This window comes from Piliocolobus tephrosceles, chromosome 3 (genome assembly GCF_002776525.5).
Source record: "Piliocolobus tephrosceles isolate RC106 chromosome 3, ASM277652v3, whole genome shotgun sequence".
NCBI classification, from domain to species: domain Eukaryota; kingdom Metazoa; phylum Chordata; class Mammalia; order Primates; family Cercopithecidae; genus Piliocolobus; species Piliocolobus tephrosceles.
In genome coordinates, this window is record NC_045436.1 from 92,468,896 (window position 1) to 92,492,947 (window position 24,052).

The window sequence follows — 24,052 nt, forward strand, 5'->3', positions numbered from 1 at the left end:
TCTCATAATCCTGAAGAATAAATATTATTACAATTTACAGATTAGGAACTCAATATTTACTAATTTAGGATTACTTATATGCTATTTCGCAATTGCAAGATAAATTATCTATTATTTTCCTAAATTGAGATATTACTTCTGGAATGTATAGTTTAAAAAGAACTAGGAAGATGGAAACTCTTAAAGGATGGTTAAATTCGATTACAGGACAAAACCTCCAAAAAAAAGCTAACTGGATCTTTTAAAATCTACAAGAGCTCTAATACTTCTTCATTGAAAGTCAACACCCTTTCTTATCTTAGCATTAATCAGAAAAAATTATTTAAGATAACAGCATCATATATTTAAGTGAGATGCAAAGATAAAGAGTTTTTTCCAAGTGTTCATCTGTCCACGTCTACCAGCCAATTCACCTGCTGACCGACTTCTAACAGGTGAAAGATTAATCTCCAAAGAAGTTTTTAAAGATCCCAGATATTCTGTGATAATTATATACATACACACATATATATATGCCTTGTGCTACAATATGTACAGACACAATATATATACATAAAACTCGGTGTTCTCAGTAAAGTATGAGCCATTTTTCATTTAATTACAAGATGTTTTTCCTTTTGTTTTTAGACAAGGAGGATTTTTTGAACCTAAACCTGAACCTCTAAATAGTTCAGATAACAAAGTTTTGGAATCACGAACTCAACATTGTTAAGAAACCATCCAGTCCAAATAAACAAAGGAAACCCACATCTCATTTGCCAAGATTCTAATAACCATAATCCTGAACCATAATCCTGTGTCACCAAATGACAATGGAGACTTGATCCTTTATCAGTCCTAAATACGAACAGCAAAGTCCCCTTTGGTCCTCATACGTACTCGAAATTGCAAAGCAGGGCCTGGGAAAAGCGGTGAAGAAGCAACCCTTATTACAAGCAGTCCGAGTAGCTGTTACTGCGACCACCCTAATCCTGGTTCCAAACAGCATCCTTCCCGGTTCTCTTCTTACGGAGCAGAGTCTTTCGTCCCTTCGCCCCAAATCGCTCAAGCCATTCCTAGGAAAGCCCGAGAAACACTTCACCTCACCTGTCAAATTGCAGAAAATCCACTTTCGAATTTTTCCCGCGAAAGAATGTGACGTCATTAACGCGGGACCTCACCAGATGAGGACCCAAAACTTGGCCCGCCCACCTCCGCCCAAGCCAAAAACGTCCGCTTTCAAACCGCCAATCAAATTCTTCCTTGGCTTCGAGGCTCTCAGCCAGCCGCGCTCTCCGATGCCCCGCCCTCCCGGAACCACCTCGCCTGTGACGTAGGTGGCGCGCGCACTGCCTCGGGCCCGTCTTTCTCGTCCGGGACCGGCGAACGTTGTCGCTCATCCTATGACGCGAAAGTAACCAAGACTATCAGGATCGGGAGACGGAAAGGGCTGAAGGCCGCAGTACTTGACCCTGTATTTTGGGAGTTGAACGGAGTAAGTTACAAGCGGCCTGTAGGGTCGCACAGCTTGGGCGACGTCTGATTAACTCTCCGTCCTTTTTCTTGCGGTCCACTCTTATCATCTGTCGTCCTTCTTACCCCGCCTCCCGCCTGCACACCCGTCAGTTCCTTGACCTAGTTATCTATGCGCACGCGTAAAGGTCTTCCGGCACCACTTGTAGTTCTCGTTTTCAGAGAGTAGGGGCGCATAGGGGCCCGGCGTGGGGCGGTTTGGGGCGCGCCCTGCCTATGGCGTTGTGCTTGTGGAAGTACGGGTGCCGAGAGAAGCGGTAGCCAGTAAAGACAGTGCAGTATTTCGCAGATTGGAGCTGACTTGTGGCTGCCAGAGGATAGTGAACGTTAGGATTTATATTCTAAAATTATCATCTTTTGCAGGACTCTGCCATCGTCCTCAAAGAGTTAAAAATCCAGTTATGGAAGGGAACTAACAAGTGCTAGATACGGTGTGCAGAGTGCGTTAGCAAAAAAACTTAAGCGAAAACAAATGAGGAGGCAGTTAATCAGAGGACACAGGGTGGTGGAACATCCCAAAGAGTAAGATGCCGTTTAACCTGGGCCTTGAACATTTAGTAAGGAAATTTAGACGAGAAGATTCAGACAAAGCGGAAGACACAGGCCACTAGGTGTTGAGGGACTTGAATTGTAAGCAGTGACTAGAACAATGATTCTTAACCTGTTGTGAAACGCTTCTTTTGAAAACTTAATAAAAGTTATGGATTAGCTTCTCAGGAAAACGTGTATGGACCTATTAGAACATTTTGCGAGGCCGGGCACTGTGGCTCACGCCTGTAATCCCAGCACTTTGGGAGGCCGACACGGGCGGATCACTTGAGGTCAGGAGTTCGAGACCAGCCTGGCCAGTATGACAAAACCCCGTCTTTACTAAAAACACAAAAATTAGCGGGGAGTGGTGGTGCATGCCTATAGTCCCTTAAGAGGACGGGTTGGGAGAATCTTGAACACGGGAAGCGGAGGTTACAGTGATCCGGGATCGCGCCACTGCACTCCAGCCTGGGTGACAGAAAGAGGCTCCGTCTCCAAACAAACATTTTGCATATAATTTCCTCAGGAAAAATTACGAAATACTTTTAAATAGCAAACACACACAAATGACTTGGTGTCTTGTCTAACTCACTCTTCCAGGTTATCTGTCTTTCGTGGTCTTTCAACTATTTTTCAACCGTGTAACCCGCTACAACAACATGGAAATGAGTTTGTCCAGTAAAGATGCAATTAATTATTATTCTGAGCAGTATTTGTTAATATTTATTTCAACGTTCCTGATTGCCTATGTACCTGCTTTTTTTTTTTTTTTTTTTTTTTTGAGACGGAGTCTGGCTCTGTCGCCCAGGCTGGAGTGCAGTGGCCGGATCTCAGCTCACTGCAAGCTCCGCCTCCCGGGTTTACGCCATTCTCCTGCCTCAGCCTCCCGAGTAGCTGGGACTACAGGCGCCCGCCACCTCGCCCGGCTAGTTTTTTGTATTTTTTAGTAGAGACGGGGTTTCACCGTGTTAACCAGTATGGTCTCGATCTCCTGAACTCGTGATCCGCCCGCCTCAGCCTCCCAAAGTGCTGGGATTACAGGCTTGAGCCACCGCGCCCGGCCGTACCTGCTTTTTTAGTTCTTCTTTGAACTGGTTTTTGACACTTAAGTGGTTCCTTTATTTACAGTCAAGCACCACATACCAACAGACCACATGTATGACAGTGGTCCCATAAGATTATAGGTCTGTAGTAGGCGATACTACCTAGGTTTGTAGGTGAGTACATCATACAATAACTACCTACTCTACGATGTACTTACTCACCTGAATATGCATTTCTCAGAATGTGTCCTTGTCATTAAGCAACCCATTACTGTGCTTAAATCTACCATGTATTCCATTTTATATTTGTACAAGAGTCTTAATTTTACCTTATCTTTAAAATGTATTATTTACAATTTAATGGAGCCCACAAGAATTCTTGTGCAGCCAAAGTTGCATGGACTTCAGATTAAGAATTCCTGAGTCAGAACATAAGAGTCCATGGTGATAAATTGCAGGAAATTATGCCAAAAGGTAGACAATGTGGGATCAAACATACCTGGGATAACTCACTTAGCTAGCTTGGGCCAAGTCACATAACTTTTTTGAGTTTTTGTATTAAGAAGATGGAAGAAACTGCTACCTAGTGGGATTGTGAGGATTTACAAAAATGTATATAAAGTTACTGGTATGGTTACCCAGTAGCTTTTATTCTGCATTTAAAACAACTTAAATGTTACTTTTTTTTTTTTTTTTTTTTGGAGTCTTGCTCTGTTGCCCAGGTTGGAGTGCAGTGGCACAATCTTGGCTCACTGCAAGCTCCGCCTCCCGGGTTCACGCCATTCTCCTGCCTCAGCCTCCCGAGTAACTGGGACTACAGGCGCCCACCATCACACGGGGCTAATTTGTTTTCGTGGGGTTTTTTTTTGTATTTTTAGCAGAGATGGGGTCTCACCTTGTTAGCCAGAATGGTCTCGATCTCCTGACCTCGTGATTCACCGCCTCAGTCTCCCAAAGTGCTGGTATTACAAATGTGAGCCACCGCGCCCGGCCAAATGTTACTTTTTTTTTTTTTTTTTTTTAAACAATGTTTTCTTAAACTGCCTATTGTGTTATGGGAGGGTGCTAAGGAATTTCTAATGTTGCAGGTTTTGACAGAAGCATCACAAAACCAGGTCTGTGTTTTAGATGGGTTATACATAGGCTTCTGCTGAGAATGGATGACTTACAGAACAGTTTATATAAACTATTGGCATATTCTAGTGACAGTTGTAGCAGTAGTTGTAGAAAACACTGGATGGAGATGAGAGCCATTTCAAAAGTCAAACTGATAGGATTTAGCAAAAGATTGGATAGAATAATGGTTACTTGTGTTCTATATCTTAGCAATTGGAAGTGCTTTATTTACATTATTTTGGTTAATGCTAACAACCTTATAATGTAAGTATGATTTTTATCCATATTTTATAGACCACAGAGAGATGGGGTAACTTCCTCAAAATCCACACAGTTAATAAGTAGCTTGATTGGTTAACTTGGTGGAATATGGCATCCTTAAATAAGTTGAGGATGGTAGAAAGAACAGGTCTGGATAAGAAAGACAATGAGTTTGATTTGGAATGTGTGGAGTGACAATACACATACCTGTTACCACAGGACATTGAAAAGTATGGACTTTGAGGATCAGGACTAACGAAAGTATTGTAACTTCCTGATTCTCTGCAGTCAATGTATAAAGAAGCTAAATTAGGCCGGGCGCGGTGGCTCAAGCCTGTAATCCCAGCACTTTGGGAGGCCGAGACGGGTGGATCACGAGGTCAGGAGATCAAGACCATCCTGGCTAACATGGTGAAACCCCGTCTCTACTAAAAAATACAAAAAACTAGCCGGGCGAGGTGGCAGACGCCTGTAGTCCCAGCTACTCGGGAGGCTGAGGCAGGAGAATGGCGTGAACCCAGGAGGCAGAGCTTGCAGTGAGCTGAGATCCGGCCACTGCACTCCAGCCTGGGCGACACAGCAAGACTCCGTCTCAAAAAAAAAAAAAAAAGGAAGCTAAGTTATACCATATCTTATGTTCCTTGCTGTTTGATCTAAATCGAAGGTAAATCATACTGAACTTAAATACTTCAAGCCACAAAAATAATCCTTAGTAAAAAGAATGAAGGAGGATCTCTGGGCTGAGAGATGAGAATGATAAGGAAAGTCTGGTTTCTGGGAAAATTGTGGCTTTCCGCGCCTATATATTTCTGTCTACTTTTCCTTAGATGTTGGGCTTTGACAAGGAAACGAATTGGAGAGCAGGTAGTCTGCCCTTTATAACTTAGTTTTTTCAAGAGAGAAAATTAGCGGTAGAGCCTGCTGTAGTGATAATCATAGCCTACATTGTGTTTGTTTGTTTGTTTTTGAGATGGAGACTGATTCTGTCTCCCAGACTGGAGTGCAGTGGTACAATCTCGCATCACTGCAACCTCTGCCTCCTGGGTTCAAGCCATTGTCCTGCCTCAGCCTCCCTAGTAGCTGGGATACAGGCATGGGCCACCACACCCAGATAATTTTGTTATTTTTAGTAGAGACTTTGTTTCACTTTGTTGGCCAGGCTGGTCTTGAACTCCTGACCTCAAGTGATCCACCTGGCTCAGCCTCCCAGAGTGCTGGGATTATAGGCATGAATCACTGCACCTGGCCTATTTGTATTTTATTTACATTCCACAACCTTACAAAGAATTTGAAATGGTTAACATTTTACAGGTACTTTTAAATCTGTTTATTTATTCAACAAATACTTAGGTACTGATGAAGTTAAAGTTCCTGCCTTCATAGTGTCTACATTCTGGTGGGATAGATAGACAATAAAATTAAAATTTCAGGCTGGGCATGGTACCTCACACCTGTAAACTCAGCACTTTGAGAGGCCCAGATGGGTGAATCACTTGGGGTCAGGAGTTCGAGACCAGCCTAGCCAAAATGATGAAACCACATCTCTACTAAAAACAAAAATTAGCCGGGTATGGTGGCAGCTGCCTGTAATCCCAGCTACTTGGGAGGCTGAGGCAGGAGAATCACTTGAACCTGTGAGGCGGAGGTTGTAGTGAGCCAAGATTGTGCCACTGCAGTCCAGCCTGCACAACAGAGACCCCATCTCAAAAAATAAAAAAATAAATAAAAAATAAAGTAATAATTCCAGGTAGTGATAACAGGATACAAGGATAAAAAATAGTGACCGAGCCAGGCGCGGTGGCTCAAGCCTGTAATCCCAGCACTTTGGGAGGCCGAGACGGGCGGATCACGAGGTCAGGAGATCGAGACCATCCTGGCTAACACGGTGAAACCCCGTCTCTACTAAAAAAAAAATACAAAAAACTAGCCGGGCGAGGTGGCGGGCGCCTGTAGTTCCAGCTGCTCGGAGGCTGAAGCAGGAGAATGGCATAAACCCGGGAGGCAGAGCTTGCAGTGAGCTGAGAACCGGCCACTGCACTCCAGCCCGGGCGACAGAGCGACACTCCGTCTCAAAAAAAAAACAAAATAGTGACCGAGGCGGTGGACAGAGTTAAGGTCAGCAGGGAGAGAATATTTTAGATTGAGTGGAAAGAGTAAGTCTCTCTAAGAAGTGATGTTTGCCGAGACCTAAGTGTACAAGGAAATAATCCATACAGATATGGTAGGGAAAGTCAAGGGAGCAGCAAGGGCAAAGGCCCTGAAGTGAGAAATGTCTTAGCATGTTTAAAGAACCAAAAGATGGTTGTTATGTTTGGACTGAGCCTGTTGGCAAGAATTATGATAGATGAAGTTAGAGAGATCCCCAGGCCAGATTATATAGGGTCTCGTCAATCACAGTAAGGTTTTTGGACTTTATTTTGAGTATGATAAGAAACCTTTGAGTTGGGAGCGGTAGCTCATACCTGTAATCCCAGCACTTTGGGAGGTGGAGGCAGGTGGATCACTTGAGGTCAGGAGTTCGAGACTAGCCTGGCCAACATAGTGAAACCCCATCTCTACAAAAATTAGCTGGGTGTCATGGCGCAAGCCTGTAATCGCAGCTACTTGGGGCAGGAGACTCACTTGAACCCAGGAGGCAAAGGTTGCAGTGAGCCGAGATTGTGCCACTCCACTCCAGCCTGGGTAACAGAGCGAGACTCTGTCTCCAAAAAAAAAAAATAGAAACCTGGCCGGGCATGGTGGCTCATGCCTATAATCTCAGCACTTCGGGAGGCCGAGGAGGGCAGATCACCTGAGGTCAGGAGTTCGAGACCAGCCTGGCCAACATGATGAAACCCTGTCTCTACTAAAAATACAAAAAAAAAATTAACCGGGCGTGGTGGCACATGCCTGTAGTCCCAGCTACTTGGGAGGTTGAGGCATGAGAATCGCTTGAACCCTGGAGGCGGAGAGTGAGACTCCATCTCAAAAAAAATAAAAGAAAGAAACCTTTGGAGGAGTTTGTGTAAGGAATTGGCATGATCTGATTTATATATTTAAATGATAAATTCTATCTGGAGAATTGATTCTAAGGGAAGAAGATTAGAAGCAAGCAGACTAGTAATAAAGTTCTTGTAGTTGTTCAGACAACACAATAGTAGCTTGGACCAGGTGCTTATGATGGAGGAAATGATAATTATTCATATTTGGGATATATTTTAAAGTTAGAGCTAACAGAAATACTGATGAATTGACCATGAGATGTAAGGAAAAGGGAAATTAAGAATGATTTTAGGCCGGGCATGGTGGCTCATGCCTGTAATCCCAGCACTTTGGGAGGCCAAGACAGGTGGATCACCTGAGATCAGGAGTTCAAGACTAGCCTGACCAACATGGTGAAACCTCGTCTCTACTCAAAATACAAAAATTAGCCGGGCGTGGTGGTGCATGCCTGTAGTACCAGCTGCTTGGGAGGCTGAGGCAGGAGAATCACTTGAACCCGGGAGTGGAGGTTGCATGAGCCAAGATGGTGCCCCTGCACTCCAGCCTGGGTGACAGAGTGAGTTTGAGACTCCATCTCAAAAAAAATAAATAAATAAAGAATGATTTTAAGACTTTTGCCTTTTCAGCAATTTTGTAATTGGTGTTTCTGAGATAGGGAAAATTGGTGGGAGGGGGTTGTTAGCATTTGAGAGTCCTATTTTGAGATATCCTTTAGATAAACTAGTGGAGGTGCCAGGTGGACAGCTAAATATTGGAATGGGGAGCTAATGAGAGAAGATAGATTTGTAAAGCCTCAGCATGAAGCCAACGAGCTTAAAGCCAGGATCCTCAGAAACAATGACTGTAAATGAGAAGGAAGCCCAGGACTGACTCCAATTTAGGCATCATTTAAAGGTGTAGGGCACAGTAGGAGAGATAGGGTAAAAGGAAATTGAGAAACTGAGATTGCAAAAGGAAATTGAAAAGGAGGAAAACGAGTTTGGAAGCTATATGAAGAAAGTATTTTCAAGGAGGGAGTTACCAACTGCATTTGCTGCTGAGAGATCAAATAGACAGTGGAGCACATTCAGGAACTTGTTTGCAGTTTCTCTAGAATGGTGAGGAGGAAAGCCTGACCAGATGGGTTGAAGTAAGAGCATGAGGTGAAGAACATGGTTATGGGGTATTCGATGACACCTCACTGTTTTTCTATTATTAACCTGTAGTTGTGTTTTATGTCTTAAGCTAGCATCACCTAAATATGTCATTACTTGTATAATTTCAAAATTGGTATTTGATTGATCTACTGAAGCCTAAAATGCCAAAATGTTCTTCTGTTGAGTTTGATGAGAATGCATGTTTAGTTGGAGATTTGAGGTAAAATGCATTAAGGGCTTTGTACCCTCTTCCTAGATACCACTTTGAAACACATTATCTATTTCTGTTACTATCAGCAGCATCACTTTAGCAGTTAGAGATTCTAACCAGCAGTCAGACTCAAGAGATGCAAATACTGTTTACCAAAGAAAGATACAAGGCAAAAGATAGGGTAGATGCAGCTTCTTCATCCCACCAGAGGCCACTAAGCCATTTACTTTTTTCTCCCATTTACCCACAACAGGCATGTATGCCTTCCCTAGAAAAGGACCACGGGGTATTTAGGACACTTTAACACATAAAAGCTTTAACCTCTTTTGCCTATCAGTCTGTTGTTCTGGTCATACAAGCATAAGGCCTCCATGCCATCTAATAGCTGCTCCAAACCAGGTACAACATGGGAAACAGATAACATTCCCCATTAGTCTCTCCAGTTTCCAAGAAGACTGTATTATGGGAGACTGAGGTTATTCTCAAGCAGCCTGTATTATCCCAGGCCTGATATTAATCCTTTGCTCATATAACCACTAGTGATTCAATTCATTCAGCAAAATCTAGGCACAATTTATTCAACACATTTTTAAGTGACTATGTGGCAGGGACTGACAATATATCAGTAAACAAAACAGACAAAAATCTCTGATTTCATTGATCTTACCTTCTAGGAAGGATAAACAATAAAGAAAGAAATTGCATAGTAGTGATAGTAATCTTAGAATGTGATAAATGCTACGAACAGAAATAAGGCAGGGGAGTTACCGTGTGTGTATCCAGAAATTTGCATTATTAAATTTGGTTGTGGGAGGAGACCTCACTGAGGTGACATTTAAACACTTGAAGTAGGAGAGCAAGCTGTGTTATCTCTGGGGATATGTGTTTCAGAACAGGTTTAAAAAACCCTGTTAGACATTGCTGGGTGAGCTTCAGGAAGTGCAAGAAGGACTGTATGGCTGGAGCTGACAGAGCAAAGGGGAAGAGATGTTGAAAGGAACTTGAGAAAGGAGGGAGTTAGAAATTGCTGCCCCAGAAATAAACACTGGGATGAGAAGGCCACTTGAAAAGGCTGATTTATGGCTGAGTGTGGTGGCTCACACCTATAATCCCAGCACTTTGGGAGGCTGAGGCTGGGAAATCACCTGAGGTCGGGAGTTCGAGACCAGCCTGGTCAACATGGTGAAACCCTGTCTCTACTAAAAATACAAAAATTAGCTGGGTGTGCTGGCAGTGGCGCCTGTATTCCCAGCTACTCGGGAGGCTGAGGCAGGGAGAATCGCTTGAACCCAGGAGGTAACGGTTGCAGTAAGCTGAGATCACTACACTGCACTCCAGCCTGGGCAACAGAGCAAGACTGCCTCAGAGAAAAGAGAAGAGAGAAGAGGCTTATTTCTACAGCTTACCAGTTGAATTCTGCCCCTAGAAAACAGAAATTAACATTTTAAAAATCAAAATTGCTAGACACAGCCACTCCTGCCTATAATCCTAGCACTTTGGGAGGCGGAGGCAGGTGGATCTCCAGGTCAGTAGTTCAAGACCAACCTGGCCAACATGGTGAAACCCTGTCTCTACTACAAATACAAAAATTAGCCGGGCATGGTGACGTGTGCCTGTAGTCCCATCTACTTGGGAGGCCGAGGCAGGAGAATTGCTTGAACCTGGGAGGTGGAGGTTGCAGTGAGCCGAAATCGTGCCACTGCACTCCAGCCTGTACAACAAGAGGGCAACTGTCTCAAAAAAAAAGCGAATAAAAATTCTGTGGGGCTGGGGGCGGTGGGGGGGTGCGGTGGGCGGGGGGATTGTTGCAATGGAGAGTGTCCAGGTCCCTCAATCTTACACTTTTCATTTACTGCCTTAAAAGTGCAGCTTAGTGAGATAAAGGTGTAATTGTTATATTATTCTAGGATAATCTGGCCTTGCATTTAAAAAAAAAAACTAAAGCATGATCCCTAACATAGGAGGTAAATTATTTTATAATTTACTTTATTAAATATAAAAATAAATTTTGTTTGTCTTCTCACAGCCAAATGTGAGTCCATTATTCTCTCAGTAAAGGCTAATCTAAATATTTAACTATATTAGCTATTGTGGTTATTTAAATATTTACCTCTTTTTCTTATAATTCACAGGAATGGAAACTGAAAGTGGAAATCAAAAAAAGGTAATGGAAGAAGAAAGCACTGAAAAGAAAAAAGAAGTTGAAAAAAAGAAACGGTCACGAGTTAAACAGGTGCTTGCAGATATTGCTAAGCAAGTGGACTTCTGGTTTGGGGATGCAAATCTTCACAAGGATAGATTTCTTCGAGAACAGATAGAAAAATCTAGAGATGGATGTAAGTTTGCTTCAGTAAAGGAACCAACTTTTAGATGTGGTTACCTTTAAATTTATTTATAAAATAGTATATCTATATATTTTTTTGAGATGGAGTCTTGCTCTGTTGCCCAGGCTGAAGTGCAGTGGCATGATCTCAGCTCACTGTAACCTCTGCCTCCTGGGTTCAAGTGATTCTCCTGCCTCAGCCTCCCAAGTAGGTGGGGCTAAAGGCACGCACCACCATGCCCGGCTAATTTTCATATTTTTAGTAGAGATGGGATTTTACTATGTTGGCCAGGCTGGTCTCGAACTCCTGACCTTGTAGTCTGCCCACCTTGGCCTCCCAAAATGCTGGGATTGCAGGTGTGAGCCACTGCACCCAGCCTAAAATAGTATATTCTATAATGTGTATATTCATTTCCGCAAGTATATTCCTTGTAATCTGTTTTAATTTTTATTTAGTGAATGACAATCTTCTAAATATTTATAGACTGTTGGTAAGAGTTTAGGCTATATTAAATAAGCAGTTTCATATCAAAGCTTGTAAGTATTTTGGGATTTAATTGCTTCAATAACCATTTATCATGTGTAACTCGAGATGAGAGTGCTATACTTTAGTTCACTTAAGAAGGCATTTCACCTAGCTCAATGTTACTTTTTGTTTCACATTTTTTGAGGCAGGGTCTATCTTTTTTCCCTAGGCAGGAATGTACTGGCTCCATGTCTGCTCACTCCAACTTCTGCCCCCACCTCCACCCCCTAGCCCCACCCAAGCGATTCTCCAACATCAGCCTCTCCAGTAGCTGAGAACACAGGCAAGCATTGAGCCACTGTCCCCAGTTGATAAATTTCAAATGACCAACCATGTGCTTGTTTCTAATAGGATAGGATCCAGACATCCTCTTTGAATGTCTAGATATTGCTAAGCAATAAAATCTCAATCTGCAATTACATACAATAAGATGTGTCATTTTAGGCATGCCAAATATGCAATGCCATTTAGACCCTCACACAACAATACTGTTAATGGACAAAGTCTGTATCCCAGGCTGGAGTGCAGTGTGATCTCAGCTCACTGCAACCTCTGCCTCCTGGGTTCAAGCGATTCTCCTGCCTCAGCCTCCAGAGTAGCTGGCATTACAGGTATGCGCCACTACACCCAGCCTAATTTTTTGCCAGGCTGATCTTTAACTCCATCCACCTGCCTTGGCCTCCCAAAGTACTAGGATTACAGGCATGAGCCACCAAGCCCAGCCTGAGGGGCAGGTTAAATTGTACCAAATTGAATTAATCCTGCTGATAGTGTACACTAACACAATTATTAACTTTTTCATTTTCGTTAGATGTTGATATATCACTACTTGTGTCTTTTAACAAAATGAAAAAATTGACTACTGATGGGAAGTTAATTGCCAGAGCATTAAGAAGTTCAGCTGTTGTAGAGGTAAGAATTAAGAATGACTGCCGTTACTACATAATTAGTTTATAAATAATATTAATGTAATGATTATATTATTATAGTTTATTATAGTTTTATTAATGTAATAATACTCTTTTAAAGCTTGATTTGGAAGGCACCAGAATCAGGAGGAAAAAACCTCTGGGGGAAAGACCGAAAGATGAGGATGAGCGCACGGTGTATGTGGTAAGCTTAAGAGCCCGGGTCCCCAGTCAGAAACTGGCACAGAAACAATGTAATTAACTTAAAAATTTATTGACATTCTGAAAATATAAGGATTGTGAAAAACTATTTAATATTGCTTTTAATTTATCATAGGAGTTACTTCCCAAAAATGTTAATCACAGCTGGATTGAAAGAGTCTTTGGGAAATGTGGCAATGTTGTTTATATAAGTATACCACATTATAAGTCTACTGGAGATCCAAAGGGATTTGCGTTTGTGGAATTTGAAACAAAAGAACAAGCAGCAAAGGCAATTGAGGTAGGTCCAGGTCCTAAAAAAAAAAAAACATATGTAACAAGTATTAAAATAGTAAAACTTTTTTGCAATCATTTCAGTTTCTTAACAATCCACCAGAAGAAGCACCAAGAAAACCTGGCATATTTCCTAAAACAGTGAAAAATAAGCCCATTCCAGCCTTAAGAGGTGTGGGTGAGTATTTTTCAATATTTAAGTAGATTTAATTGAAGTAAGATGAACTAACGATGGCACTTTTACAGAAGAGAAGAAAAAGAAAAAGAAGAAGAAGGGCCGAATGAAAAAGGAAGACAATGTCCAAGCCAAAGAGGAAAATATGGACACAAGCAACACCAGCATCAGTAAAATGAAAAGATCCAGACCCACATCTGAGGGCTCTGACATTGAGTCTACTGAACCCCAAAAACAGTCCTCAAAGAAAAAGAAAAAGCGGGACAGAGTTGAAGCATCGAGCTTACCTGAAGTCAGAACAGGCAAGAGGAAGAGAAGCAGCTCTGAAGATGCAGAGTCCCTGGGTCCCCGATCAAAAGTAAAGAAAATTACTCAGAAAGACATCATTAAGGAACCTTCAGAAGCTTCCAAGGAAAATAGAGGTAAACTGCAAGGTTTTATTTAGATAAATTAAGCTTCTGTTTCACCCATTTCACAGCCCCAAGTCTTAACGGCTTTTTTATTTATTTCAAGATATAGAAATCTCTACTGAAGAGGAGAAGGATACTGGAGATTTAAAAGATAGCTCTCTCTTAAAAACAAAAAGGAAACATAAGAAAAAACATAAAGAGAGACATAAAATGGGAGAAGAAGTTATACCATTAAGAGTACTATCAAAGTAAGTCTGTGGTTTAAATCCTGTCATTGGCTTAACAATCCATCACCATTGCTAAAGTGCAATTCCAATTTATGTTCAACAGAGTTGCATATTAGCAACAGTAGTGGCCTGTAGCAAAGAACTGCACACAATGTGGGCGTTAACGCAATCGCTGATTTAAGTAGGAACCACCACACTCAAACATGGAAGCACTTATTTTTGTCATACCACAGCAAGTGCCTCCATGTTAAAGTAGAGGGGGCACCTTAACAGATTTAAAAATACAAAATAAAGCTTAAATAAACGAGGATAAATAAAATCCTTTTCTAAAAACCTTATAAAAATGTAAAAGGAAGACTTACCATCACCAAAACATGGAAGCACTTACTTCTTTAGTTTCAAAGCAAGTACATCCACGTTTAAGTGGTGGGAAGCCCAGTCTTGGACAAACTTAGAATCCTTTAACCTGTAACAAGCTTAATAACCTTAAAACACAGTAACAAAAAAAATTAACAAAAGGTATGCTGGCTTGGAGACACCTCCACTGAAACATGGAAGCACTTACTTTTGTTTCACACAGCAGGTACCCCCATGTTAAAGCAAAGGGGATCCCTTCAACCTCTTAAGGAGAGTGAAGTTAGCATGTTCTGTTTTGGAGAAGTAAGTTGGATTCACTCCTACTAAAACATGGAAGCACTTACTTCTTTTAAAGTCACAGAAAGCGCTTCCATGTTAAAGTTGAAGGGAGCCCACCCACATACAACTTCTTTGGACTTGAGAGTAGTTAAAGCTGAGGAGGAAGAAAACAAAATGGCATACCTTTTGAAGAAAAATATTTCCTTACCTTCCTGAATTAGTTCCCAAAGATTGCTGTCCTCCTCCAGAAGGGTAAAAGGCAGGGACTTCAGCCACTTCTATTTATACTATTCTTAACTCCTGAATTCCTTTTGCCTTTTTATCTCAGAGAATCATTACAAGGGCCTTTTGTTATTTTAATGTATCAGCTCTCAGGGAATGTATGATCCTGGGTGGGTCTGGATCCTTTTTTTTTTTTTTTTTTTTTTTTTGAAGTATACAGATGTCAATGTTAACAGCTAAAACCATTACCACAAGATATCTTCCTCTTTTTTAAAAAAAAAAAGGAAAATCTATCTGCTTGTTTGATGGCGTAGATTAGGGTAACAATGAGTGCTCCCACTAAGCCAAGAGAGGCATTGTGTTTCTATCTGGAGGAACTCTAGCTGTTTGAAGAAACATCTACATGTTAAATGTATGTAAATAAATAGATTGCTTCCATGGGGTGTTTTGTTCTACTTAGAAATTCTTCTTGATTCAAGTAAATACTAAGGAATGTTATCTCTCAAATTGGAAGCAGTTTAACAAATCTTTAATCTGGCGCTTTTCCCACAGAGATGACTGATTTAGTAAATGTTACTAGTTAAGGAATCAATGCTAAAATTTTACTTTTATAAATTAAAATACTTCAGACACACTCAAAAATGTAATTGGCAATCTTAAAACATTTAATCTGAATATTAGGGGAAGAGGAACTCCCTTAGCTTATTTGCTAAATGTCTTTAGAACCCAGGAAATATTTTGAATATGTGTTTAAAGAAACAAGAAAGTTGGGTGGAGGAGTTACTCCAAGTCATTGTGAATGTATATATTTAGATATTCCCATATTTACTTTTTATATTTTATTTATTTTTTTTTTATATTTAGTCATCTGTTATTACTATTTCATTTCTTTCCTTGCAGGAGCGAATGGATGGATTTGAAAAAAGAGTATTTAGCGTTACAAAAAGCTAGCATGGCTTCTTTAAAAAAAACAATATCCCAAATAAAATCAGAGTCAGAAATGGAAACAGATGGTGGAGTACCTCAAAAGACTGGAATGAAAAATGAAAAAAGTAAAGATCACTGATAGTTTTGACAACATTGTAATGTACTTATATATGAAAATGCTATCTCTGAGTTGTTACAAGATAAACTTTAGTTTTAAAAAACTTCATTATTCTGTGTCATTATTACAACAATTCTTGATTTGTTAAGTTATCCAGATATGTTATTTACTCTTGATATAAAAACATTTAAAAGGCTCATTTAAAACAATTTTTTAAATAACCTGAGTTTTCTCTACAGTTTTCATTTAAGCACATGAGTGCAGTTGGTAGACTGAACAAGTTTGTAGGAATGAAGTTTGTAGTTTCTCACCTGTAATTTCATTCTGTAGTATGAACCACAAGCAGGAATAAGTTAAAGCAAAATTCTTATGAATTCAAAATTAGGATACATTTTAAATTATCATTTCTTGTAAAAATAAATGATGTTCACGTTGGAATAATAATGTATTTAGAACACAGTATCCTATAATTTTTTTTTTTTTAACTTTATTGAGTTAAAATTTGGTGTTCCTTTGTACAGGGAGAAGGTGCAAACTTAAAGACTTTACCAGTGCTCTTCTAGCAGTAACAATTTGCATGTAGAATAATAAAACTTTCTGGATTTTATTTCATGGTATTTTGAAATAAGCAGTATGACATATAAAATAAACTTTGTTTATTTTAAAATTAAATATGTTTTAAATTATTTATTCTAAGATAGTCCTCCCAAGTATTAAATTGTTAAGTGTAAGAGATTTAGTGCTGGTCTTTTTCCTTTTCTAATCAACAGCCAACAGTGAAGAATGTCCCACCCAGGAGAAAGTTAATGCAACAGGACCACAGTTCGTGAGTGGAGTGATTGTGAAGATCATTAGCACAGAGCCTCTACCTGGCAGGAAACAAGTCCGGGTAATGATTTTGAGCCCCTAGGGTATTTGTTCCTTTCTTCTCTTTACTTCCCTGTGTGATAATGTTTTGAATATGGAAGATAAAACAAATCAAATTAGAATGTGTATCTCTATGGTAAACTACCTGTACAGTTTTAATTCCATGTAACTCTTAGGTTTAATTTTGAAGCAAAAACTAAAGACTGAAATTCCTCACTGAGTCAGTTTTATAGTAAGGACAGTTTAAACATCCTTCTTTATAGGAAAATTGTAACTTTTGCTTATTTTTGTTGGCACAGATTTTTTTTTTTTTTTTTGTATTACCTATGTGCTGATTGTCTTTAAAATTGTAATTATAGATAAGTGTAAAATATTTTTGAAGACCTATAGAAATCTTATACACATGTGCCAAAAAACCCATAGTTCTATATAATTTACGCTACAAATTGCTGTACACACAGGTTTATAATCTTTTTTTCGTTTTGTACAGTCCATCTTCTATAGCCTTTTATACCACACTGGTAGCAATACTTCTTTCTATTAGGGAAAGTATATACTTTTATGTGAGAGTACCATATCTTATTTACCCTTACCCTGCCTGTCACCCATTTAAGTGAATCCTTTTCTTTTTAAAAAGTGTGAAATGCTCTGTAACATACCACATATTTTAAGTATTTTCTTATACTGACATTCATCATCACTTAGTATGTTGTTTTGGTTTTACATAGACTCATCAGTCACAGGTTTTAACTTGAATATCATTGAGGTGGTTGTTTATCTGTAAGCACTCCTTATCTGAAATGCTGTCCTACAATCCTATAGCTGTCACTAAGAAACAAATTTTGATTCTCTTTCCAATATTGGTGAAGGATTTGGCCAAATCCAAATTGCTATTACCAGCTTGCATTTCAGGAGACAGCTGAAAATTGAGGGATGTAAATACTGCTCTGGTTAATCAGATTCCAAAACATTTAATAAAAAAAATTACTCAGTTATTTGTAATCACTCATTAAATAACTTTTATTATTTAAGTGATAACTATATCAATTACAAATTCATCATTTATGATCATCAAAATCTTATCAATCCCTGCATTAATCCAGTTAGTAGTTACTTACATTTTGCTGAAACAAAAACTGAGCTGTGATGGTGGTTACAGCTGTCTGTGACTTGCCCATGTGATTACTAGGCTAATTTGTCCTTCTATGGGTTTTAAATTCTAAGGGTTTTAAATCAAGAGATTAGCCTGACATTATAATGGATATTTAGTAAATATCTTTTGAGTTGTAGTAATTGAATATGCTCAGAAGTCAGTTATAAAACTCATTACTAGTACTGAATGCATTCAAATTTCAACAATACTGAATTTTTTACTTGCTTTATATCTAAATTTGGTACTAATTAATTAGATAAAGAAGTGGGAAGGACTAGCAAGTGTATGTCTCTGCAGTTCTTTTTTTTTTTTTAATTTGGCAAACAGTTACTAAATGCCTGTTTTGTGCTAGTTTGCTGAGTGTTGGGATGAGTTAAGATGTAGTCCCTGGCTTCTAGAAATTCATAGATTTTATTATATATTTTTTATTGTTAACTGATAAACTTTTCCTATTCTATGATGAAATAATACTCCCAGGTATTGGTCAATTCTTTCCATAAATCAAACATGTAAAAATTCGACATTTGAACATAATCTAAATTAGTTGTGTCCTGAAAATGTAGGTTAAAACTAAAGTGAGGCAAGATAAGAAAGATTTTTTTTCCCCCTATTTAGGAATCTCCAGTTATTTCTTTAGCTTTGTGAATGGAAGTTGATGAATTAGGAATTAGTGTAACATTCCTGCATAAATGCATTGTATACTCTGTAAAACCTGCTGTGAAAAAAAAAAGTTGATTAAGAATGCAGGAATCTGGTTAATTTGCCCTCACAGCAGGCAGTGTAGGTAAAACTTTTCCTTGCTGGGTGACCACAACTTGTTTAGAAGAGGTTGCTTAGGTATTTTTTTCAGAAAGTAAGAGCTCTTGAACAATTTGGAAACCTACTATCTTAGGTTCGGTAAAACAGTTTTTCATGAGTTGTTATTAAAAGTTGAGTGATTTGTACACATATTTTAAAGTCATAGTGATTTTCTGCAGGTGAGTAAAAACAAACCTCCCTTAATCCTTTTTTTTTTTTTTTTTTTAATTTTATTCCTTATACTAACTACTCCTAGATGTGAACCTTTCCTGATTTGGGGGTTGGGGGACACTATTTCTGCTTTCTGCTCTACAAATCTGTTGTCCTTATAGAATATTCCCATTCTAGTTCAGATTTTAAGGTTGTGATTTCGAGAAAATAAAGGAAAATAAATTATTAGAGTTGATATTATTCAAATCTATTTTTAAGAACATGCTTTACAAGAAATGTTTGATACAGGATATTTGCTCCTCATTAGTCTGCAAAATGCTTTATTTACATAATATATTCTGGCATAACCATTGGAATAGTTTTAGAATTATTGTGAAACTTTTTAAATTTTATTTGTCTGTCTACTTAATTCTAATGCAGGATACTTTGGCAGCAATCTCAGAAGTTCTTTATGTTGATTTGCTAGAAGGGGATACAGAATGCCATGCTAGATTTAAAACTCCTGAGGATGCTCAAGCAGTAATAAATGCATATACAGAAATTAACAAGAAACACTGCTGGAAACTCGAGATCCTTTCTGGTAAAACTTCATAGAAGTTTTTTTTTTTTTGTAACCATCCTTATTGTGGGTAACATTTTCTGAGTTTGGCTAATGAAACTAGTTTTGTTTTTGTTTGTTTGTTTGTTTTTTTGTTTTTTTGTTTTTTTGTTTTGGTCTCACTCTGTCTCTCAGGCTGGAGTGCAGTGATGTGATCTCAACTCAATGCAACCTCCACCTCCCAGGTTCAAGTGATTCTCCTGCCTCAGCCTCCTGAGTACTTGGGATTACAGGTGTGTGTTACCACGCCTGGCTAATTTTTATATTTTTATTTTATTTTTTGAGACAGAGTTTCGCTCTTGTTGCCCAGGCTGGAGTACAATGGTACAATCTCAGCTCAGTGCAACCTCTGCCTCCCAGGTTCAAGTGATTCTCCTGCCTCAGCCTCCCAGGTTAGCTGGGATTACAGGCATGTGCCACCTTGCCCAGCTAATGTTATGGTTTTAGTAGAGACGGGGTTTCTCCATGTTGGTCAGCCTGTTCTTGTCTTGAACTCCCGACCTCAGGTGATCTGCCTGCCTTGGCCCCCTGAAGTGCTGGGATTACAGGCATGAGCCACTGCACCAGGCAATTTTTAGTAGAGACGGGGTTTTGCCATGTTGGCCAGGATCCTGCCTCCTCGTCCTCCCAAAGTGCTGGGATTAGAGGTTTGAGCCACCGCACTTAGCGAAACTAATAATTTTTTTTCTCTTCTGTAATATGTATAAAGTGGCATTAAATATAATCAAAAACTGTCCTAGTTCTGTTATTGAGAATATAATGTCTTGAATATGGTTTTTCAGATATGTTCTTCTTTTCATCCATCAGAGTTTTTGTTTGTTTTTAAGGTGATCACGAACAAAGGTATTGGCAGAAGATTTTGGTTGATAGACAGGCAAAACTTAATCAGCCTCGGGAAAAGAAAAGAGGTACTGAAAAGGTAATTGATTCATTTTTGTTTTTTTAGACTCAACTTTCTTTGAACATTTGATGCCAAAGTCAGTAATAGGTAGTCATAAAATGATCTTAGCTTTGCTATTACCTAACAAAGATTTACTGAGTATATACTATGTTTTAGGTTGGGAGGAAAAAGTCATTTCTCTAGATTTCAAAATGTGTGGAATTGTTTTTCTCACAAGGATACATAATTGTAATTTAGAGTTTTTCTTTTTAACTAGTGATGCTTTAACAATCTTGATTTCTGGTTGCTATGTCTTGTAGTTTGGTGGTAAATGATTATAGAAAGATGATCGTAATGGTAAAAACACAACGTATTTAGAATGTAGTTTCTAAAGATAGGAAGCGCCACAGATAAGATGGAGAGACTTTATGCATAGTGTTTCCTATAGCAACGATAAGCTTTATTCCTCTTTCTCTAAGATAGTCAGTAGGTAATACAAACAAGCTTAAATAATTTAAAGCAAGCCCCAGCCAGGTGGGTGGATCACGAGGTCAGGAGATTGAGACCACAGTGAAATCCGGTCTCTACTAAAAATACAAAAAATTATCCGGACATGGTGGCGGGCACCTGTAGTCCCAGCTGCTGGGGAGGCTGAGGCAGGAGAGTGGCATGAACCTGGGAGGCGGAGCTTGCAGTGAGCCGACGTCGTGCCACTGCACTCCAGCCTGGGCGACAGAGCAAGACTCCATCTCAAAAAAATAAAAAAAGCCAGCCCCTCTTTCAGTAATTTTATTTTTCTGTCACTCAAAATGATATTACAAAAGTGTAAGAAAAAAGAAAAAGATGAACTTCCTTTTTTGTTAGGTAAGCGCTTTAAAAGTCCTATTTCCTGTAATCTAAGCTTGTTGATTTGGGGTCATAATTATTTTTAAAAAAAAAATTTTTTTTTTTAAGTTAAAAGGCAAATGTTTTTCATCAGCCTTCTTCCATTGCCCAGAATTTATTGTGATTTGTGGGGAGGTATCTTACTGGTCTTTGTGAATTTTGTTTCCTTGAAAGGAGACTGAACTTGCTGTGGTGGGGAAGCCTCCTGTGCTTCCCAAGGATTCTTTCAGGGATATGAGGTGTTAATTTCAAAGCCTGTTTGAGATTATTCAAATGTTAAAATCACTAATCCAGAACTGGTAACTGAAGTGAAGTCACTTTGTTAAATAATACCCTTCTAATTGCTGTGAAATTTCATTTAAATTTTATATATTTTTAAAACTAGGAATAAATCATTTATTTTTCATTTTAAAAATTTAGAGCTCATCTTTGACTAGGAAATTTCTTAAATTGAGTTGGAACACAATTCAGTTATGATGTCAGGATTATTGTTAACACAGTTTGTTAAGTAGCTATGAAAGTAGCAAGTTGACTCTTCTGAAATTAAATGGAGGTTACCACACAAAGTAAGTGCTGTGCAAAGCTTGTTGGAAAAAAGGAGTAGACCATAATTAGTTTAGCCAACTTGTTTGCTAGTTAATTCAACTAATGTTTTTTGAGTGCCTTGTGTTAGACACCATTCTTGTAACCTCGGGTAAAGCCATGAATCACAAAGTCCTCTACTTTCATGAAGCTAAACAGATAAACCATATAGTTTAGGTGATGACCAGTGCTAGACAGAAAAATAAAACAAAGTGTATTGCAGGAGAGCGTTATATCAGCTGAGGTTGTCTGGAAAGCTGTCTGCAAAGGTGATGTTACAGCCAAGACCCGTAGGGAAGTGAGCGAGTAAGCCCCAGTAAAGTTTAGAAGTGTAGCTTTTCAGGCAGAAGCAAAGAAAATGCACAGACCATAAGGGAAGACTGTCAGGGACTAGAAAACCAGTGTAGTTGGAGTACTAGGAGCATCTTAGTAATTAATGGGAATTGAATTAATTACTTAGTAATTAATGGGAATAGAAAAAACTAGTAGAACATCAGTGAATCTGTCAAAAGGTTACATAAATACCTTACTGGCATGACAGCCCAATATTTCTACAATAGTATTGTATTTGGCCCATAATTGAGTAAAAGTAAAAAAATTATTGCTCTTAATATTCACATTATGGGGCCGGGCGCAGTGGCTCATGCCTGTAATCCCAGCACTTTGGGAGGCTGAGGCGGGTGGATCACTTGAGGTCGGGGGTTGGAGACCATCCTGGCCAACATGTTGAAACCCTGTCTCTACTAAAAATACAAAAATTAGCCAGGTGGCACACACATGTAATCCCAGCTACTTGGGAGGCCGAGGCAAGAGAATCACTTGAACTTAGGAGGCGGTGGGTGGTTGCAGTGAGCCACAATGGTGCAACTGCACTCCAGCGTGGGCAACAGAGCGAGGCTCTGTCTCAAAAAACTAAACTAAAATAATATATTAAACATAAGTAAATAAAATTAGTGATGTCTCACAAAAGATCAAGAAGATGAAGGAAAAGTCTGCCAAAAGGGATGTCTCCTAGTCATTTTGCTAGCCTAAATCTTTATAGTATGCCCTATCATTTTGAACAAATTGGTAAAAATAGATAACAGCTACTAAAGACAGAATGAAGCTTATTTCTCTTTGGCTTTTAAAACATTTGAATTATTTTCTGTATAAATTACTGATACTCAGCAGGTAGAGGCAGAATTTATAAAAATTTGTGAACAGCAACGTGGGTATGATAGAGTTCTAAACATCTTTGGATTTTAATTCACCTCAATGATGAATAATAGGTTTTTAGTTGAATCTAAAAGTGAATTCCTTCCAATGGCCATTATGGCACCAAACACTTTAAAGCTATTTAAATGAATACTCATTAGAATCTGTATTTTTAAGAGGAAAAGATTTGCATTTACTCCAAAGTTTAATATTTTAACTTTTTTTTAATCAAGGAGGCTTTTGGAATATTTTAGACATTTTAAACAGTCTTCTTCTTTATTCTGTGTAATTTTATTTGCCTTCCTTAAATATATTCAACAATTTATGTTAGGGTATAAGAAATAGGTAATAGTCAAAAAAAAAAAAAAGAAATAGGTAATAGTCAATAGCCTTAATAACAGATATGATTTGTAATTGATTTGACCTGAGCATAATTATCTCATTTGTCATCTCTCGCTGTTTTTAAAAAATTTTCATTCAAGCTGATAGCTGTGAAGTTTTTTCTAGTAGTAATTTTGTGTGTGTGTGTGTGTGTGTGTGTTTCTTTTTTGGTGGTTTTTTTTTTTTTTTGGTTTTTTTTTTTAAGTATCCAATGCACTCTAATTTCTGATTTATTTCTCTTTAGTTAATCACCAAAGCCGAAAAGATTAGACTGGCAAAGACTCAACAAGCAAGTAAACACATAAGATTTTCTGAATATGATTGAAAAAAAAAAAACAGTTCATCTCTTAATACTTCACAAAATACTTGAGCTGTTCTTGGGATATTCACTTTTATTATGGTAGCACTGCATAATGAATGTGTTTTTAATTAAAAGAAATATCTTTGTTCCTCAACTTTGTAAATAAGACTTTTTTTCTAGAGACAAATACGATGTATACCACAATTTTTTCTTAAAACATTTTATTTGTTGAAATTATCTCAGATGTTGATGTCAGGTGATTTAGTAAATAAATGTGTTTTGAACATTATTTGGAAATGTGTTGATTTTGCTTTTATATTGTAAAACCAAAACATAATTGCAAAAATAACACTACATGAATATATATAAAATTTAGAGAAATGCTTAATACTGAACTCTCACTGTACTTAGTAGTGTAACTTGCAATACCTTCAATACCTTTTCATGTTGATTTATACAGACATGTTTAATATTTCGTTGTAT

The 24,052-nt window shown here is 38.6% G+C and overlaps 2 protein-coding genes across 5 annotated transcripts in view; one reads left to right on the forward strand and one right to left on the reverse strand.

The window, feature by feature from the left end:
• The window catches only part of ZGRF1 (zinc finger GRF-type containing 1), an 84,046-nt gene extending 82,440 nt beyond the window's left edge, over positions 1–1,606 (reverse strand). The window contains exon 1 of the mRNA XM_023219968.3: positions 880–1,606. The gene's annotated coding sequence lies outside the window, so the exon portion shown is untranslated. The remainder of the gene's footprint in view (positions 1–879) is intronic.
• On the forward strand, positions 1,200–23,858 carry LARP7 (La ribonucleoprotein 7, transcriptional regulator). Of its 4 annotated transcripts, none has more exons than XM_023219969.2 (13): positions 1,200–1,474; positions 10,925–11,128; positions 12,453–12,553; positions 12,671–12,754; positions 12,887–13,051; positions 13,129–13,222; positions 13,291–13,641; positions 13,733–13,877; positions 15,615–15,766; positions 16,530–16,648; positions 19,169–19,328; positions 20,174–20,265; positions 23,513–23,858. In XM_023219969.2, the coding sequence occupies exons 2-13, from the start codon at positions 10,927–10,929 to the stop codon at positions 23,591–23,593; spliced, it is 1,746 nt and encodes a 581-aa protein (XP_023075737.1). In that variant the 5' UTR covers positions 1,200–1,474; positions 10,925–10,926; the 3' UTR covers positions 23,594–23,858. The 4 variants fall into 4 exon arrangements, with proteins under 4 accessions (XP_023075737.1, XP_023075738.1, XP_023075739.1 ...); XM_023219970.2 differs by having other exon boundaries at positions 13,129–13,216; XM_023219971.3 differs by having other exon boundaries at positions 1,292–1,474; positions 10,925–11,025.
• The last annotated feature ends 194 nt before the right edge of the window (positions 23,859–24,052 follow it).

Excerpts from the sequence above, each read along its gene's own strand:
- LARP7 (XM_023219969.2), top strand. The coding sequence starts at position 10,927 with ATGGAAACTGAAAGTGGAAATCAAAAAAAGGTAATGGAAGAAGAAAGC. Across the intron at positions 12,554-12,670 it reads GAAGTTCAGCTGTTGTAGAG|CTTGATTTGGAAGGCACCAG; the intron begins GTAAGAATTAAG and ends ACTCTTTTAAAG. Across the intron at positions 16,649-19,168 it reads CTGGCAGGAAACAAGTCCGG|GATACTTTGGCAGCAATCTC; the intron begins GTAATGATTTTG and ends ATTCTAATGCAG.